At 35.6% G+C, this 19,115-nt stretch overlaps 1 protein-coding gene across 1 annotated transcript in view; it reads left to right on the forward strand.

Annotated features, from left to right (window-relative positions):
• Window positions 1-19,115, forward strand: part of LOC145685611 (uncharacterized) — a 171,188-nt gene that overhangs the window by 18,028 nt on the left and 134,045 nt on the right. The window contains exons 2-3 of the mRNA XM_081758000.1: window positions 11,360-11,456; window positions 16,385-16,429. Coding sequence (XP_081614126.1) covers window positions 11,360-11,456; window positions 16,385-16,429 — 142 coding nt within the window. The remainder of the gene's footprint in view (window positions 1-11,359; window positions 11,457-16,384; window positions 16,430-19,115) is intronic.

The raw sequence follows: 19,115 nt of genomic DNA on the forward strand, positions 1-19,115 counted from the left end.
GCCGGTTGTACCATATGTGCAACACATGCATTTGCACGAGCCGACAGGTTTAGAGGGGCTGCAAAATCTGTCATAACTATATAATTTAAAATAAATATTTCTTGTTGGAAACACACTTCATGATGATGATAGTTAAATTAACTAAGATGACCTTCCATTTCAATAGTACATTCATACATTATGTTTAGATCGCATTAGTTTAAGGTTAAAGGGACAGTGCTAAAGCAAATGGTCAAATAAATCCCAACATGAATTGCTTGATTGTTGTCAAATATGTAATCGTTATTTTGCGTCGTGGTTCGGATTAATTTCTCAGTCTCATACTGCGCCCTTTTCTCCTCTTATTTTCCAGCTACTTTACGACGTATACGATCACTTGCCCATGCCTACAGTTTCGTTATGCGGTAGCTGGAAACGCAATAAACGAAAAATGTAGACAACGTAAATAAATTTGTTAGGCTACAAGTACAATAGGATTTGATATTAACTATACAAATGATAAAATTACTTTTCGATAAAAGAAATATAATGTTACTATAAAAGCACAAATATTACATACGTTTGCATTTGCAATATATTCACCATGAACAATCTAACACTGTTTTTACGCTAGTGGCTTGATTTTAATAATAGACGACGAGGTGGCATTAAATGTTAATTAACTCACGTGTTTCTTCGGCTAGCCTGTCGATGTCGCTCCTCCGCTGTCCTGTGTTCGATGATGTGTACTGGTTTTGGCGTTAAGGTCCCAAAATTAATTTACTGCTTCTTCAGTGATGGTTCCCCATAGGGTCTACAAATGCAGGTTTTGCTCCAGGAGTTCGTTACCGCTGTATTGTCAAATAAGTGCACTTATAGAAAAATCACTATGAAAAATATGAACTGTCACTTTGTATATAGAAAACTAGGCAGCCTGAATGCTGCTTTTAGGTAAATGTAATTCGGGCGAGCGAACGTCAACACGTTCCTCTTGAACTGGTCCACGGCGACTGCCTCTTGTTCAGTTAGCTATTGCGTATATGTTCTCGGTGTTAGAGCGCTCAGATGATGACGTATACTACTAAGTTCGCGCTCTTTGGCTAAAGAAGTGCGGGCATTTTAACTAGTCAAATCAGCGTTGAGCACTGAAGAGAAGTAAAATGTTTTGCGACTTTCCCGATTTTCCGGAGTTAGAGAACGTTCACAAAGAAAGTCGTTGTTTCTGCGTCGTATGCCCGTATATGGTTACGAAATCTAACGGAAGTCTACTAACACAGATGAACAGACATTCCAAAGCGATGACAACGAGTTTCTAGAACATTTGGGTTTATTCGAGGGTTGGTTAATAAAGTTCAGAATAAATCTATTTTCTCAATGTTTCTTTTAAATTGCAAAAAATGAGCTGTAGGACGGTGACATCCTATTGGGGCCCGAGCAGTGTCCGAGCGAATTGCTTCAATTTGTGAAGAGAACCCTGGCCGTTGAGGGGTTAATGGTCCATACCGGAATGTCACTTAATGATCATTGTATTTTGGGAACGTCCTGTACATGAATCAACTGTCACTGGAAATTCTCCATAAAGACTCAGTATATCGGAACTATACTGTATATAATTCACTCCACTAGTGTACGGAAGTGTTATTAGGAGATCACTATATTATGGGACACACTGTATATAAATTGAAAATCGTTGGGGACTCACTATGAAAATTCGACATATTGGGACTGCACTGTATCTATCGCACTTCACTTATTAACTGTGAGGTTGTTCACCCTGTATGACGACAAGCCACCTTTGCTAAAGCCACCTATTATGTCCTTTAAAGCCACCTTTGATTTATATGAAGCCACCTGTAAGTCCGAATTAAGCCACTTTTAAGTTTTAATTAAGCCACCTTTTGTTTAAACAAAGCCACCTTTATGCCACCATTAATAAATTGTTCATTTTTAATTTATTTATATTTTCAGTTTATAGTTCCTGTTATTTGTTTATTCATTTTTTTTAACATTGGTTTCTCACTATAATTCGATGTACTTTAGTTTACCTTTCAATTATTTCTCATTGTTTTTCACTAAACACATAATAGATTCAAATATATTAAGCCAAATAGATATACAAATAAACATTAATACAGAAAATACTTAACTACTAAACAATAATAAAATATGTATACCGATTTCGAAAGTGTAGCCTAACAACGTAACGAACGGTAATATCGAAATTCCTAATATGTAGTTTGTGTAGTGTAATGTGTGTATATGCACCTTCTTACAATAAACTTAATTGGTACTTAAATTTTCTAAAATAACATCAAATGATTATGTCAACTAATATATATCCATACATATAAAGTATTAATAATTCAAAGGAATTTTCAAAACAAGAATTCACAAAATAGATATACTGTAAGTCACATACTAATCATTCAAAATACTATATTTGAGCTTATTAAACATCAAAAGTACTAAAAGAATGCAAAATCAATTATACTATCAAGTCACAATAATCGTATTGCTCAAACAACAAACAAGAGATTTATCGAATTGTTTCCAATAAATTTAGAATCACATGTCAACTCACTTTTTTTTTTAATATGTTTTCCACATTAAGGCTACTTCTTCATTTCTAAATGTCTGTTTTCCAGAACAATGATTGGAATATACGAACGTAATATATATTAAAGTAATACAATATGTGAATGAAATTCAAATTCTGATTACAGTTTCTCATTAAATATGCAAAATCTATTCATAAACTAGTGAAGTTCAAAACTAAACAAAATTCACCTATATACTAACATTTTACGGATTATATCATAATATGCAAAATAGTTAAAATATCAATCTATATATTTGCATTACATAACCTAACTAGTAAACTTTAAAACATTTTAATATATACATAAGTTAAACGGCGGTTAGGCCTTTCGAAGCGCCATCCTGCGTGCCATTGATTGACAAAGCAGGTCGTAAGTCATAAATTAAACAAAAATAGGTTAATGAGTTGATCCCGAAGATCAATGAGCGCTGACTTACTATTTTCCTCTTACAGCTCGAAGTATGCGGGATCGCCAACCTTCCCGACGATTTAGATAAAATCGCTTCTGCATGAAATCCTAATCCCTCCCAGCTAGATGCTTTACGCATCGTAGCTATGGCATAATCGGGTAAACTTTTCCAACCCCAATTGGGCTGCCAGTATCTAGACCTACAGAAGGTATTGAGAAAAAAAATATGAAAAGGACAAGAAGAATACCCTGGGGAGGGGAAGTTCGATACTACAGCCCTGCATCTCAATTTCATTAACCATTCAATAATTATTAGTTATTCTAGGCCCGCTCATACCTACAAAATTAGTAGGTTTACAAAGTATTCTATCAGAGAGCGCCAGCCGGTACAAAAGAATTGTGCGGCTTTACTAGCAAATTGCACTTATCAACATCAGTAATATCGTCATGTCCGGTATTAAGTCACAATCGGGAATAAATCAATACATTTAGCCATATCGGGTGGTGACCATATCACTTACAATCAGAATGTTACATTCGTTATTCAATTAATATTACTTTAATAACTATTATTCACGCTCCCTCAATTTCTAAAATACACTCATTTCAAAATTTAGAACAATATTTATCAAATTTTGTCCAAAATCAAACCAATAATGTTAATGAATTCAAAGCTAATGATAAATTCAATTATTAAATTTCCATAATGTTTTATAACTTGTTCATTAAACATTAATACATTTTAGCATCTACTGTTACGTAATAAAGTTAATGTATTCTCATAACGTAAATTTAATTCTGAAAAAACATTGCTTGAAATCTCAACTTAACATCTTAAGTTTTTTATTTATTTATTTTAACCTAGCTATAACAATTTATCAACAACAATTTTGTAATAGACGTTTAATGGCAACTAACTGGGTTATGGGCACCTGCAAAACTGAGCTAGAATAATTCATATGCGGTTGTCTTTAAAAAGACACTTTACACAACATAAGAGGGATGAATTCACCTCAAAGAATGGGCGTTTCTTAGAAATATCTTCTGAGCCTTCACAACATCGAATATAAAAGGGGATATACATGTCACCCTTGTGGACCATTGTCATTTAGCAGCATAAACGCACAAAAATATAGGCTTCTTGCCTCCTCCAGCACCCTTAGCTGGGAACTTAACAACGACGAGGAAAAAATCAACCTCGAAAAACACAGATGCGGCCTTTCATTGCCCTTTGCATCGTGCACACTTCGCAATATATATGTGGTCCTCAACATAAGCGTCTGCCTCCCTATAGGCCTTATACGCAATTATCGCCCTCTATGCGAATATTATCGCTAGTATCCTGAAACACAACATCGGTGTCGCTCTTCAAAATAGCCTTTGACACCGGCATTAACCCGCAACATGGGAACTGCTTATTAGCTCCTTTTAATCCATTCTTGCCCAATTATAGTTCTTATTACCAGTGGTCTTTTTCCTCGCAAATCTCAGTTACTTACTGCCACTATACGTCTCTCTCTCTCTCTTTTTTTTTTTCAAAAACATTTCAAACTAAACAAAACTGATTTCGAAAACATTTCACTAAACTGAAACAAGTTTCTGATTCAAACTTAAACAAATAACGAGAATACTTCAACATTGGATTCTTTACGATGCAAAATATTATTAACTTTTAATAAAACATTTCACTTTTAAATATACCGAATATATTATAGGTAATGCTACCTAAACAAAACAAACACTTTACTTCGATACCAAATTGTATCGGTTGTTATTGGTAGTGCAATTTTCCCGAAACGTTATTACAAATATACGTAACATTTCGTGAAAACTGAACTACAGGAAAGAAAGAAGAGAAAAATCATTTACCGAAATCCAAATAAACACAATTTATGATCTCTTTTTCGTCAATTAAAAATGAATATCTAATAAAATGTGATATTTTAAGCGTCAAATTAAATATCTTGTTATTAAATAAATAGATTTAGAATGTCACAAGCCGAAATAGAATTTAGAAGTGTGTGTGTCTAAAGGCCAAATTCACACACTAGCTGAGGCCCAACCGGATGCCAACCCGATTTCGTCACTGTAATTTTGAAAGAGAATAGTAGCGACGCCTCTAGGGGTTAAATTCAATTAAATTCAAATTTCATTAATGTCGTAACAAATACCCACTGACTTTACATAACGAACATTATACGTGAATGGATTCATAGGCAAATTATTAAATTCAACATTATTTTCAAGTATTTACGAAACCGTGCTAAGTATTATTTGATTTTCAGTGTTTCGACGCCTAACCAGTCTTATATATTACAAATTCAATATGCTTTTACGCATGCTTTTAATAACAAAGTTGGATGAAAAGATTCATGAAGAACACACTTTTTTTTTAAATTCAAATTTCATAATTAATTGTAACATTCATTAGTATTTCTCTAATTGAATTTTAAGTATCTCTAATTGCCTAACATTTCTCTAAATGCCTGATGGTATGGGGACAGCTAAATGTTCATATAATCATACAAGGTAAATAAATAAAAACTCAAAGAAAATAAAATGGTAAAATTTTATTAATAACGTTTGGTTCCCAAGACTGGAAGCATCTGAAAAGAAATAAAACATACAAAACATAAACATCCTAACAAAAATTTGATACAGAAGTTCCGTATCCAAAACGGGATAACCATAGTTTTCAAAAGTGGTGGGGCCATTTTAAACTTTCGAAGTCCGGAATCGCGATCTAAAATGATTACCTATTTAAAAATTTCCAATGCTGTCTTTCCTCTACTTTTCACATTCATCTCTCATCTCCAAAAGCTGTAAAGAAAGAATAAAACATGGTATTTAAATAAACGTACCTGATTATGAATGGATACTGGTGGTTCCTCTGGCTGGGCGCGTCGGTGACAGTGTGCACACACTTGAGACTGAAAAAGAAATTCCTAACTTTCGAGATTCGGTGGGGAATAATTGAAGAAAAAGAAATAGCAATCTTTATTTTCATTTCTTATAAAATCTGACGAATCAAATTCGGTATTTAATTTTCGTCTCTTCCGGGATTCAGTCTAAGTTCGGGCAAAGTTTACGCCTAGGTCGCGCTAGAATTTTAATCTTCCACCGATGTCTATTACACTTGTACGCCTGCAATTTTATACGCTTACGAGTACTCTTCCAGTTCCTTCTTATGACTTGGGGGGCTTTTCTCCTCTTTGCAATGCATCTACTGAACTTCCACATAGTAACGCGTTTTCGTTTACGGTGCTTAAATTTAGGATCATGCACAACTTTCCTTTTAAGTTTACACTTACTACCACTGTATTTACCATGTAACTTGCTGCACGATACCCGTACATATTTACGCTTGCGCTTCTTAGTATTCTTCGGAGTCGACATGCACCTTTTTCGCGTCTTGGCTTTCTTACGAGTTTGTTGATATTCCACTAACTTCGATTTACACTTAAATTTCTTTCTCCCACGATTACTTTGTGCCAACTTTCGTTTTTGAGAACGTTTTTGTTTTACTCTTGCCCTGCTTTTCGCTACATACCTAATGCGGGATTGTGCGCGCTGTGAGAACGTTTTGCATTGAAATTGACGAGCATGAGCATAATCACGAACGATCAGCTGTTTTCGAGTAGATTTACGTTTGAACCTTCGTTTTCTACACTTTCGCAATGGTGACGTACTAGCTTGATAAAAGGTGACCATACTAGAATCTAATTTACGCCCTCTTGCAGCATGTTTACTATCGGTACGCATTGGGACCGAATTCAGGTAAACTACCAAATTAGCAAAATTCAACTGGTTATTGTGGACTATCTCACTGTTATTCTTAACCTCGGTATTACATTTTAACTTTTTCACGGGTGACAATTTCCCTTTATCTGCATGCACTTGAGTAAGAATGTTACTTTTAGGCTCAGTTACCGTAAACGTTTCTGACAAGTTATCTACAAATAAAGCGCTTAGCGCGTAAAACACAATTCGCTGGATAGGCCTACACTTCAAATTATCAATCTGGAGTTGTCTCTTACTGCCATATTCAAAGTTAGTAAAGTCGGAATGGATCTGCAGTATAAAAATGCAATTCACGTTGGCCGTGTATGGTACCAAAGACAAATTTGAATCTGTTAAGTCGCGCAAGACCACTTGCCCGCGACGTAAAAACGACAACACTGTAACTACATCTTCACACAAAAACAACAATTCAACTCTCAAGTCTTCCCTGACTTCTTGGAGAGGATGGGTACGCGTATTCCCAACGCTACCATTCGTTGTGTGAGAGCCATCGGCATCCCTAGCCGGTAAATCAATAACGCTAAGTATACTAGAATCACAATTGTCTACGGATACACATACCAAGCTTTTGCTTACTACTACTTCCACACTACGTATTTCCTTTTCCTGACTAGAACTAACTCTCTGACTTATGAGGCATCTATCTTCCGCAATGGGAACCTGCGCGAATTCAAGAGTATTTACGATTTCACTTTCGCCTTGCACTTTTTTGCATTCAAGTCGTGCCGTCTGCATGCATTCATGAAACTCAACGAGACTTTCCCTACATTTTGCTACACTATTTTTAAACTCAACAGTTCCTGCTTCAACTTGATTGGTCACATCAATTAGTCCAGAATGTACCTCGATAATGGAATTATTGGTGGTTGTAATACCGGTACGCAATTGGTCGAATTTGCAATCAAACTTATTTCCTAATTCTAACTTATTCTTCGTGCACTCGTTTCTCAATTCATCTATTCGCTCGTTATTAGTATCAATTTTATGCTCTAATTTCTCTAATTTCTCAGACTGTTTCTCTAATTGTTCTATTAATATTGCCTGAAGTTGTTCTAAAATATTCGCTTCCATATTTACTTAACTTAAAACAAACCAAATCACAATACAAAACATGCAGCAACAAACACTTGCAGTAAATAACAATGTAAACAAACACTTTTCTAAAACCAGTATAATTTCAATTACACAACACTTGCTTTAAATTTCCACTAAATGAGATGTTTCACTAGAAAATTACACAAACATAAACGAATATCTTACACAAGATACGTTTTTTCATTCTTTACTCATGAAAGGTGCATATGTGACTACAACTGTGTGCGTATGTGTGTGTGATCAGCTGTTCGACATGTTCGCTCATACATACTATGAAAAATTTAGCGAAAGAAAAGTTCGCGAACAAACAAAATGTTTTAATTTCTTACAAAACAAATTGTACTAATTATATTTCCGTGGTAATTATATTTACTTTGTTTTTTCTTTTTTTTCAAATCCTACTCATTGTTTTCTTTTTCTTTTCTTTCTTTTCACAAGTTGAAGCGACCTGCGCATGATTCTGTACTGAGTTAGCTATCTGTAACTACGTGGTTCAAATGTTAACTATTTTCGTATTTTAGTAAATGAACTCTGAAATAATTAAATGCAATTCTATCCGAAGATTAAAGTACGTCTTGTCACGGTTGAGCCATTTCGGGTGTAATCGTTATTTTGCGTCGTGGTTCGGATTAATTTCTCAGTCTCATACTGCGCCCTTTTCTCCTCTTATTTTCCAGCTACTTTACGACGTATACGATCACTTGCCCATGCCTACAGTTTCGTTATGCGGTAGCTGGAAACGCAATAAACGAAAAATGTAGACAACGTAAATAAATTTGTTAGGCTACAAGTACAATAGGATTTGATATTAACTATACAAATGATAAAATTACTTTTCGATAAAAGAAATATAATGTTACTATAAAAGCACAAATATTACATACGTTTGCATTTGCAATATATTCACCATGAACAATCTAACACTGTTTTTACGCTAGTGGCTTGATTTTAATAATAGACGACGAGGTGGCATTAAATGTTAATTAACTCACGTGTTTCTTCGGCTAGCCTGTCGATGTCGCTCCTCCGCTGTCCTGTGTTCGATGATGTGTACTGGTTTTGGCGTTAAGGTCCCAAAATTAATTTACTGCTTCTTCAGTGATGGTTCCCCATAGGGTCTACAAATGCAGGTTTTGCTCCAGGAGTTCGTTACCGCTGTATTGTCAAATAAGTGCACTTATAGAAAAATCACTATGAAAAATATGAACTGTCACTTTGTATATAGAAAACTAGGCAGCCTGAATGCTGCTTTTAGGTAAATGTAATTCGGGCGAGCGAACGTCAACACGTTCCTCTTGAACTGGTCCACGGCGACTGCCTCTTGTTCAGTTAGCTATTGCGTATATGTTCTCGGTGTTAGAGCGCTCAGATGATGACGTATACTACTAAGTTCGCGCTCTTTGGCTAAAGAAGTGCGGGCATTTTAACTAGTCAAATCAGCGTTGAGCACTGAAGAAAAGTAAAATGTTTTGCGACTTTCCCGATTTTCCGGAGTTAGAGAACGTTCACAAAGAAAGTCGTTGTTTCTGCGTCGTATGCCCGTATATGGTTACGAAATCTAACGGAAGTCTACTAACACAGATGAACAGACATTCCAAAGCGATGACAACGAGTTTCTAGAACATTTGGGTTTATTCGAGGGTTGGTTAATAAAGTTCAGAATAAATCTATTTTCTCAATGTTTCTTTTAAATTGCAAAAAATGAGCTGTAGGACGGTGACAAATACAAGAACTCAATTCTTGAAAGTAGTGAATACCTGTTGCATTTAGTTATCAGTTTTGATTTGAAAACTAGTCCTGTCTTTGTCACAAACAAATTCCTTATCCTTGAAGGTGGAAATAAGTTTCTTTTAATATTATTTTTTAACAGATACAGAACGAAAATCAAGAAATAAAGATAAAAGAGTTAGTTGCATTGGAATTGCAAACTGATATATTGAGATTGAAGCTCGATATTGAATTCTATAAAAAAAAAGAAATATTAATATTTTTCAGGCGTGCTTGCTTTATCTTTCACTAGCATAATAGATTATTATTTAAAGAAAGAGAACACAGACACAACGAGATTGTACTTGTAGCGTTTAGGTCTTTCTGAGTGAGAGTCCACTTTCTTTCTCCTTTGTTATTCATGATGGGGTAGCATACTTTAAATTGTGGCTTTTAAGATTTGTTCTTTCTGGAGAAAGGGGATTCGGCAAATGATGCCATTGCACGGGACGGCAAATTGCCTAGAGCCGGCTCTGTATACGCGTATGAATAATGCAGCTTTATGTACACAGGGTGTTTCAAAACAACACTGACAACGTTTTTGAGTTGATTCCTGACACCAAGATAAGACAAAAAGTATAGACAACCTGGGTGCAAAAATGCTTCCTTCGGAGTTATAGGCTGCCGAAAACATAAAAAAATGAACTTTAAAGGTCCATAGTTCCAAAACTATGGGACTTGCCGTAGTCGGGTCAAGATTATACTTAGGAACTAATATTTGCCCTATCCAAATATCCATGTTTCAGAATCCTAAGGTACTCACGCAAGAATTTTTATAGGAGTTTGGCTACGGGCATATAATTAGAAGTACTCACCAACTACCTCTATAAAAATTGTTGCAGAAGTACCGCAGAATTCTGAAACTTGGATATTTGCATAGGGCACATATTATTTCCTAAGTGAAGTCCTGACCCGACTACTGTATGTCTCATAGTTTTGGAGCTATGGACCTTTAAGTTTCATTTTTCCATGTTTTCGGCAGCTTATAACTCTGAAAGGAAGCATTTGTACACCCAGGTTGGTCTACTCTTTTCATCTTATCTTGGTGTCAGGAATCACCTCCCAAACGTTGTCGGTGTTGTTTTGAAACACCCTGTATATTCCTTATAATATAATATCTTTAGGCAGCCGAAACAAGTAAATGTCTCATCAGAATCAACTTATCTCATCCATACAACTTAAATATTATGTTGATTTGGGTCTATAATTGGTATCTTTTCCAGTTACACATTAAGAAGTCATTTAAAAGAATAACAAATTTATTTTTTAAATAAAAACTTCAATGATATTTTGGAAAATAGTTCAAATACGGTAAAAACTAAATTACACATTTACAAATATTGCAAGTATGCTCGTATTTAAAGTGTTTATTTATATTTTAATTTCTACAAATTATTTTTATAAATTCAATTACCCTAAAATTAGTGATTCCAATTAATATAAGGGTATCGAAATTAATTATATATCGTGCTTTATATTTAATATTTTTTTGTAAGTATTGAACATGTAAAATATTTTCTATTTTTATAACGTTTAATAAAATTTTACGAGTTGATATAACGAATCCATCTATATGAGTTGAAAATTTGTGTCATTATATATGATTTATGTAAAACAACTATATTTTAATGTGTAATGCATTTTTACATTAATATAACGTCATACATGGTATACCATATACTAAAAATTATTTTTTTTCCCCTAAATAGATGGAGAAACTGTCAATTTCAATCATCCAATGTCTTATTGCTCTATTATCTCTCTGTATTATTCTGGAAGCCAGCGTCATATATACTACGGCAGACAGTGAGTATGAATTTTTACAAGTACTATGCGTGTCACTGTTAGAATTATAGGTCTCACTGTTATTACTTCGGGTGTCTCACTGTTAGGACTATGTTCGTCAATTTAAAACTACGTTGACACTACTAGAACTGCCTTGTGTGTTACTGTTAGAACTACCTGTGTCACTGTTAGAACTATGTATGTCATTTTAGGGCTATGTTATCGATGTTAGAACTATGTATGTTACTCTTAAGACTATGTTGTCATTGATAGAACTATGTATATCACTGTTAAAACTGTGTGTGTCACTGTTAGGACTATGTTTGTCACTATTAAAACTATGGATTATGTTGTCACTAATAGAACCATGTGCGTCAACATTAGGCTATGTTGTCACTACTAGAACTATGTGTGTTACTGTTAGAACTACCTGTGTCACTGTTAGAACTATGTATGTCATTTTAGGGCTATGTTATCGATGTTAGAACTATGTATGTTACTCTTAAGACCATGTTGTCATTGATAGAACTATGTATATCACTGTTAAAACTATGTGTGTCACTGTTAGGACTATGTTTGTCACTATTAAAACTATGTATCATTTTAGGATTATGCTGTCACTAATAGAACCATGTGCGTCAACATTAGGCTATGTTGTCACTATTAGAACTATGTGTGTCGCTGTTAGAGCTACGTATGCCACTGTTAGGACTATCTGTGTCACTTTAGGACTATGTTGTCGCTATTAAAAATTTTTGTGTTACTGTTAGGATTATGTGTGTCATTGTTAGAGCTGCGTATGTCATTTTAGGACTAGGTTGTTGATGTTAGAACTATGTGTGTCACTATTGAGACTTTGTTGTCATGTCACTGTTAAAGCTATGTGTGTCATTATTAGAACTATACGTGTCACCGTTAGGACAATCTGTGCCATTGTTTAAACTATATGCGTTACTTTAGAACTATTTTGTCTGAGCCACGTATGTCACTGTTAGGGCAATGTTGTCACTATTAGAACTATGCGTGTCACTGTTAGAGCTACGTATGCTACTGTCAGGACTATCTGTATCTTTGTTTAAACTATGTGTGTTACTTTAGAACTCTTTTGTCTGAGCCACGTATGTCACTGTTAGGACAATGTTGTCACTGTTAGAACTATGTGTGTCACTATTAGAGCTACGTATGTCACAGTTAGGACGACATGTGTCACTTTAGGACTATGTTGTCCCTATTAAAAATCTTTATGTTACTGTCAGAACTATGTGTATTACAGTTAGAGCTACATATGTCATTTTAGGACTATGTTATCGACGTTAGAACTATGTATGTTACTGTTAAGAGCATTTTGTCCTTGTTAGAACTATGTATGTCACTGTTAAAACTATTTGTGTCACTATTAGAATTATATGTGTGTCACTGTTAGGACTATCTTGTACCTGTTAAAATTATGTATGCTACTGTTAGGACTATGTGTTACTTTAGGACTATGTTGTCACTGTTAGAACTATGTGCGTCACTATTATGACTAGTTGTCACTATTAGAACTATGTGTCTCACTGTTAGGAATATGTTGTTATTGTTAGAGCGATGTATGTCACTGTTAACGTTATTTTGTCATTGTTAGAACTATATATGTCACGTTTAAAACTATTTGTGTCACTATTAGAACTTTATGTATCACTGTTAGAACTATGTTATCCTTATTTAAACTATGTATGCTACTGTTATAAATATGTGTGGCACTTCAGGATTACATTGTCACTGTAAGAACTATGTGCTCACTAGTATGACTATTTTGTCACCATTAGAATTATGTGTGTCACTATTAGAGCTACGTATGCCACTGTGAGGGCTGTGTGTGTTACTTTTAATCTTGTGTGTCACTGTTAGGAATATGTTGTCATTGTCAGAGAGATGTATGCCACTGTTAGTACTATGTTATCGCTGTTAGAACTATGTGTCACTGCTACAGCTATGTATGTCACTGTTAGGACTATGTGGGTCATTGATAAAACTATGTGTGTTACTTTAGAATTATGTTGTTAGTATTAGAACTACATGTCACTATCAAAAATACGTATGTCACTGTTTGGACTATTTGGCACTTTAGGACTATGTTGCCCGTATTATAGGACTATGTTATCGATGTTAGAACTATGAATGTCTGTGTTAAGACTATGTTCATATTGTTAAAACTTTGTATGTCACTGTTAAAAATATGTATGTCACTTAGAACTACATGTGTCACTATTAGAACTATGATGTCCCTATTAGAACTGTGTGTCACTTTAGAACAACGTTATAACTATTATAACTATTTGTGTCACCAGTAGCGTAAACAGGAATTTACTTCAGGGAGTTCAAACTCAATATGAAGGTGCTAAAATTACCTCTAAAATTAGGCTAAATTTACACAAAAGTCGAAATTTCGGGGGGATCCGGACCCCCAGGACCCACCAACTGCGTACGTACCTGTGTGTCACTATTTTGACTATGTTGTCATTATTAGAACTATGTGTCACTATTAGAGCTACGTATGTCACTGTTAGGACTACGTGTGGCACTTTAGAACTATGCTGTGACTATTAAAAATCTCTGTATTATTGTTAGGACTATGCGTGTGTCACTGTTAAGACTATGTTGTCATTGCTAGAACTATCTATGTCACTGTTACAACTATATATGCCACTGTTAGAATTACGTGTGTCCCTCGTAGGATTATGTACGTTAGCGTTAGAACAAGACAAAGAACATCACATACTACTTACCAGTATATTCTATAAAATACAGGAATTAAATTCTACAATATTATTAGGTTTTAACGAAACAAAAAAATTGTCCAAGGATGGGACATATACTGTACTCATGAACAGGATGCTGGGAATCAGTGAAACAAGATGGCGGCACTCTTGCAGGTTTGTTCAAACGTGGAGCAGTGGAGCGTCATTAGATTTCTGTTAGCTGAAACGTTGAAACCAATCGAAATTCGTAGTCGGATGACAGTGTAATATGGTGAAAGTTATTTGAGTCAAACACAAGTGTACGAGTACGCAGATAAGTTCAAACGGGGTGTAACAGGTGTTAAAGATTCGCTACGCCCAGGACGTTCTGTCTGTGCAGTCACGAAGACCAACATTGCGAGAGTTGATGTGTTAATACAGGAAAACAGGCTAATTACGGTGAGTGATATTGCAGCAAAGATAAATATTATTCTGAGATCAGCCCAGCATATTGTTCATGACGTACCGATTGGTTTCAACCCTTCAACTAACAGAAATCTAATGACAGTCCATTGTTCCACGTTGGTACAAACCTGCAAGGGTGCCGCCATCTTGTTTCATTGATTCTCAGCATTCCGTTCACGAGGCAGGCGTGACAGACCCATTTGACAATAGTTTTAGGACGCCACCAGAAAACAACAAAGAAGCACAAACTTTGTCAAAGTTTTGTATTTTTATACAATCTAATTTCCGATTATTAAGAGACAAGAACGCAAGTAGGTGATATGGTATTTCGTGTGCTTTCCAGCACATTTTCCTTTTCTTATACTGAATAGTCTATCGTGCTTCTTTGAAAAATGACCCTGTAGTAGATGTAGATTCTTCCCAAAACACTGTAGATATAAGAACGAATCAAGTTTTCCTGAATCTCAATGAAAGTATCTGATATTTCAATGTTGTACTGAGAAATGGTTTACTAACTACTTAGTTTTGTCACTGTAAGCTATTTAGTCATTTCATAATTTGTAACTGAAGAAAAATCGTTAACGAAGGTGGCAAGTTTATGATTTTAAAATCTTACATATCCAAGACATCAGAACTAGCAAGGAAAGTAGATGAAGTGATACTCGGGAATCTGCATGTGTTATGTGTATATCGCCGAAACGGTCTCAAATAGTATACCTCACATGTGAAATATCTCTCTTGAATGAGGCCTGTAGGAGGCATGGTGACCATTGGAAAATCCGAACAAGGCGCGTTCCAAAACACCAGAAAACGTGAACAAAATATCAAGCTATGACGTAATTGTTTTGAGATGTGGTATATATAGGTTTAGAAAGTAGCTGAATACGAATTGTCCGCCATTTTGAATTTTACACTTTTGGTATCCGATCCATACATAGTGACGTCGAATATCTCTATATACTTAATTTCAGATTCATAGCTTGTTTTCTTTGTATCCGCCATGTTGGAGTTGAGTTGATTTTGGGTTTAGCGTTCCGTTCAGCAGCGAGGCTATATGAGACATGGATCTGCTGATTAACGTGGAATCCGAACTACATGAGCTCCCGCCGGGAATCGAACCAAGGTCTCCCACGCCAAAGGCGCGTACGCTAACTTCTTAGCCACGGAGGAGCTCTATCCGCCATGTTGGATCCGTCATTTTGATTTGTAAACATTTGATGTCAGATTCGTATTCAGCTATCTTTTAAGCCTCTCGTACCACATCTCAGAACAATTACATCGTAGCTTCTTATTTTGTCCACATTCTCTGGTGTTTCGGAGCGTGCCTTGTTTGGATCTTCAAATGGTTGCCACACCCCTTATAGGCCCCATTCAAGCAAGATATATATTGTGAGATGTATTTCGGTGTGTCCTTTCCAAAGATATATAAGACATGCAGATTCATGCGTACCACTTTACCCACTTCCCTTGTAAGTCTATCATTCTGCTTTTGTAAAGTTGTTAAATATATACAGTGGCGGATCCAAGGGGGTATAGGGGCTATAGCCCCCCTTGACGCTCAGGTATACACTGGTTAAAATGGGATTCAATCATGCTTTAAACTGGATAAAACGGCAAATTATGATCCCCGCTGGATAAAGCGGCCCCTCCCTTGATCATATCCTGGATCCGCTAACTTGAAGTGTTTTTTCTTTGAATTTTTATAAACCATTTTGGAATATGAACCATTCTAATAAGAATTACTTGATTTTTTTCTGTTTTCAGAGCATAACTTGTCTGAAACTAACAATGAGAATAATATTATCAAGGGTATGTATATATATCATTATTAAAAATCTTTTTATAAAATACCAGATCTGACTTAAACTTTCTCAGAAGGCTGGCCATAATACTGGTAGAAAGGAAAAAAAGAGAAAACCAGCAATACGGTAAAGGATAACTTAAAATGTATGAAGGATGTGAAGCATGAATGATCAGACAACAGTTTGGGCCAACCAGATTGCAAAATGTCTCCCATTAGCATGCACATAGTCCCGGAGCCTGGAAACCGCACGTCTATTGTACCATGGAGCACCGACCTTCACACAGAAAATTTCGCTGTTGTAGCCAGTATAGTGCGTTTCAAACTGTTAATTGTGGGCGAATCTTCTTGCAGGTAATACCTTCAAACACTGCACACAGTATGTAAACCAAAGGTTAAAGTCAGGACTTCTAGAAGGCTAGTCGTTATTAGGTATGAAGTCTGGCAATTGTGCTCCAGTCACTCCTAGGTTGATTTCGCCTTGTGAGTAGGAGCAGAATTCCATTGGTGCATTCTGAACAAGATGGGGGTCAAATTCTTCACTACAGACTCCAGCACGGTGTTTTGCAACATCCGGGAACAAGATTTCATGCCTTTCTCACAATAATGAAGACGTGTGATACCAGTAGCTCACTCTTCACCACACAATGACGCGGAATGATGGCCACTTTATATTTTCTGACCCTTCTCTGGATTCACATTATCCACACACCTTATCATTTTAGTGATTGAAACTCTCTTCATCCTTGATAAGGAACAATTCCTCAGTGATAAAGAGTTTATTTGTGCTCATTGTTCCTGAATCGCTGAAGCAGGTATTCACATTTACGCTTCCTTTGTGCCTTCAGACATGATATAAGAAAATGTCCCGTTGATCGTCGATAAACTTGTAGACCAACATTGTCCCTGTGTAGTCTGGACATTGCTTGGATCACAGGTCATTACTGTCTGTTTCTGTACAGGAATTCTCCTCACAATCACCTTATTCCATTCTGCCTGTATGGGTTGTATGTCTCCCTTTCTACAACAGAAGTTACACTGAGTCATCGTACGTACCACCTCCAAATTTTCTCATTCTCCTCATAACGAACAAGGTTACAACCTCTAGGATAATGCAACAGAATTATGATCATACTATGTTAGCTATAATAATAATAATAATAATAATAATAATAATAATAATAATAATAATAATAATAATAATAATAATAATAATAATAATAATAATAATAATAATAATAATAATAATAATAATAATAATAATAATGTGGTGTCTGGGCCAAACTTAATTGTATGATTATCCACTTTTAATTTGTGTAATTACTTTTTTTTTCGTACTACAAAATTCCTTTAAAACTTATACTGGCCATTATGTGTCTCTGACAGGGAATCGAGCCCCGTTCTCTCACTTACCAAGCAGGGTTATTACCCACTATACTGTAATTAAACACATTCTGCCACTTTCAAAGAAAAGAACCTCACTGGCCACCATGTGGTGTCTGGTTCGGTGTTAATGATTTATAATCGAGGTTAATCATTTGATGCTAATATTACCGTAATTCGGTCAATCTGGGTTCGATGATAGCGAACCAGACAACCAGCTAAATAAATACACTTAACATATATCGTTAAATAATTTATTTTTGACTCTCATGACAATTAGATTAATAAACGACTTAGGGCTTTGCATGGGCAGTGTGGCTACTATCTATCTTCCTATTTCATTCATAAAGTATTGGATTTACAGTTTAAACTTAAGTTAATTTAATTGACTTTAGTTGAAGCTAAAGATCGTTCGGTTTTGTTAATAATTGCTTAATTTAGACATCTCAAGAGAAACTACTAACCTGGTTGCTGTTGAAGTACTTCAGTCTTGGTATGGAAGTGTCGAGATTACAATCACTAAAAATATAGAGACTTAGATGTCGAATCGCGGGATCTTTCCGAAACGGGAGTACGGAGTGTCGAGACTGCTCTCCTCGAGCTCTACATGCAGGTCGAAAACTCCCTTCCGTATTTCTTGCAATACTTTAAATTCCTATCGTTACAATTACCTCGTAGGTGACTAAATTGTCTTCCTTGTAGCAAGACTTCTTTATACCTGACTCTGAATTTTTACCAAGTGTTTTACATATTTCCTGGTTGCGAAGTCTATAGAGCAATGTACGTATACAGAATTCTTTACACGAAAGTCTGGTTTTAAGCAAGGCAAGAGATTCTTAAGTCAATGTCCTTATACACTTATACTATCTGACCTGCCAATTATTAATGTATCCACCACCACCACCACCACAATAATAATAATAATAATAATAATAATAATAATAATAATAATAATAATAATAATAATAATAATAATAATAATAATAACAACAACTTCATCAATAAAAATGAAGGTCGTAATAATATAAAGTTCCGACAGACATTTTCTCCGAAATCGGGACTGCTCTAGCAAAATCAAGACAGATGGTAACCAGAGATGAGTGGTTCAGTGGGTTAGTGGGTTGGTGGGTCAATTGGGTCAAGTTTTCTGAGTGGGTCAGTGGGTCGTTGGTCAACAGCATGTGTCCCACTGCTACCCACCACCCACCGTGATACACTGTGACCCACCACCCACCATCACCCACTGCGACCCACCACTCACCGTAGCCCATTGCCACCCACCACCCACCATGACCCACTGCGACCCACCAC

This window comes from Thermobia domestica, chromosome 5 (assembly GCF_964235325.1).
Source record: "Thermobia domestica chromosome 5, izTheDome1.hap1.1, whole genome shotgun sequence".
NCBI lineage: Eukaryota > Metazoa > Arthropoda > Insecta > Zygentoma > Lepismatidae > Thermobia > Thermobia domestica.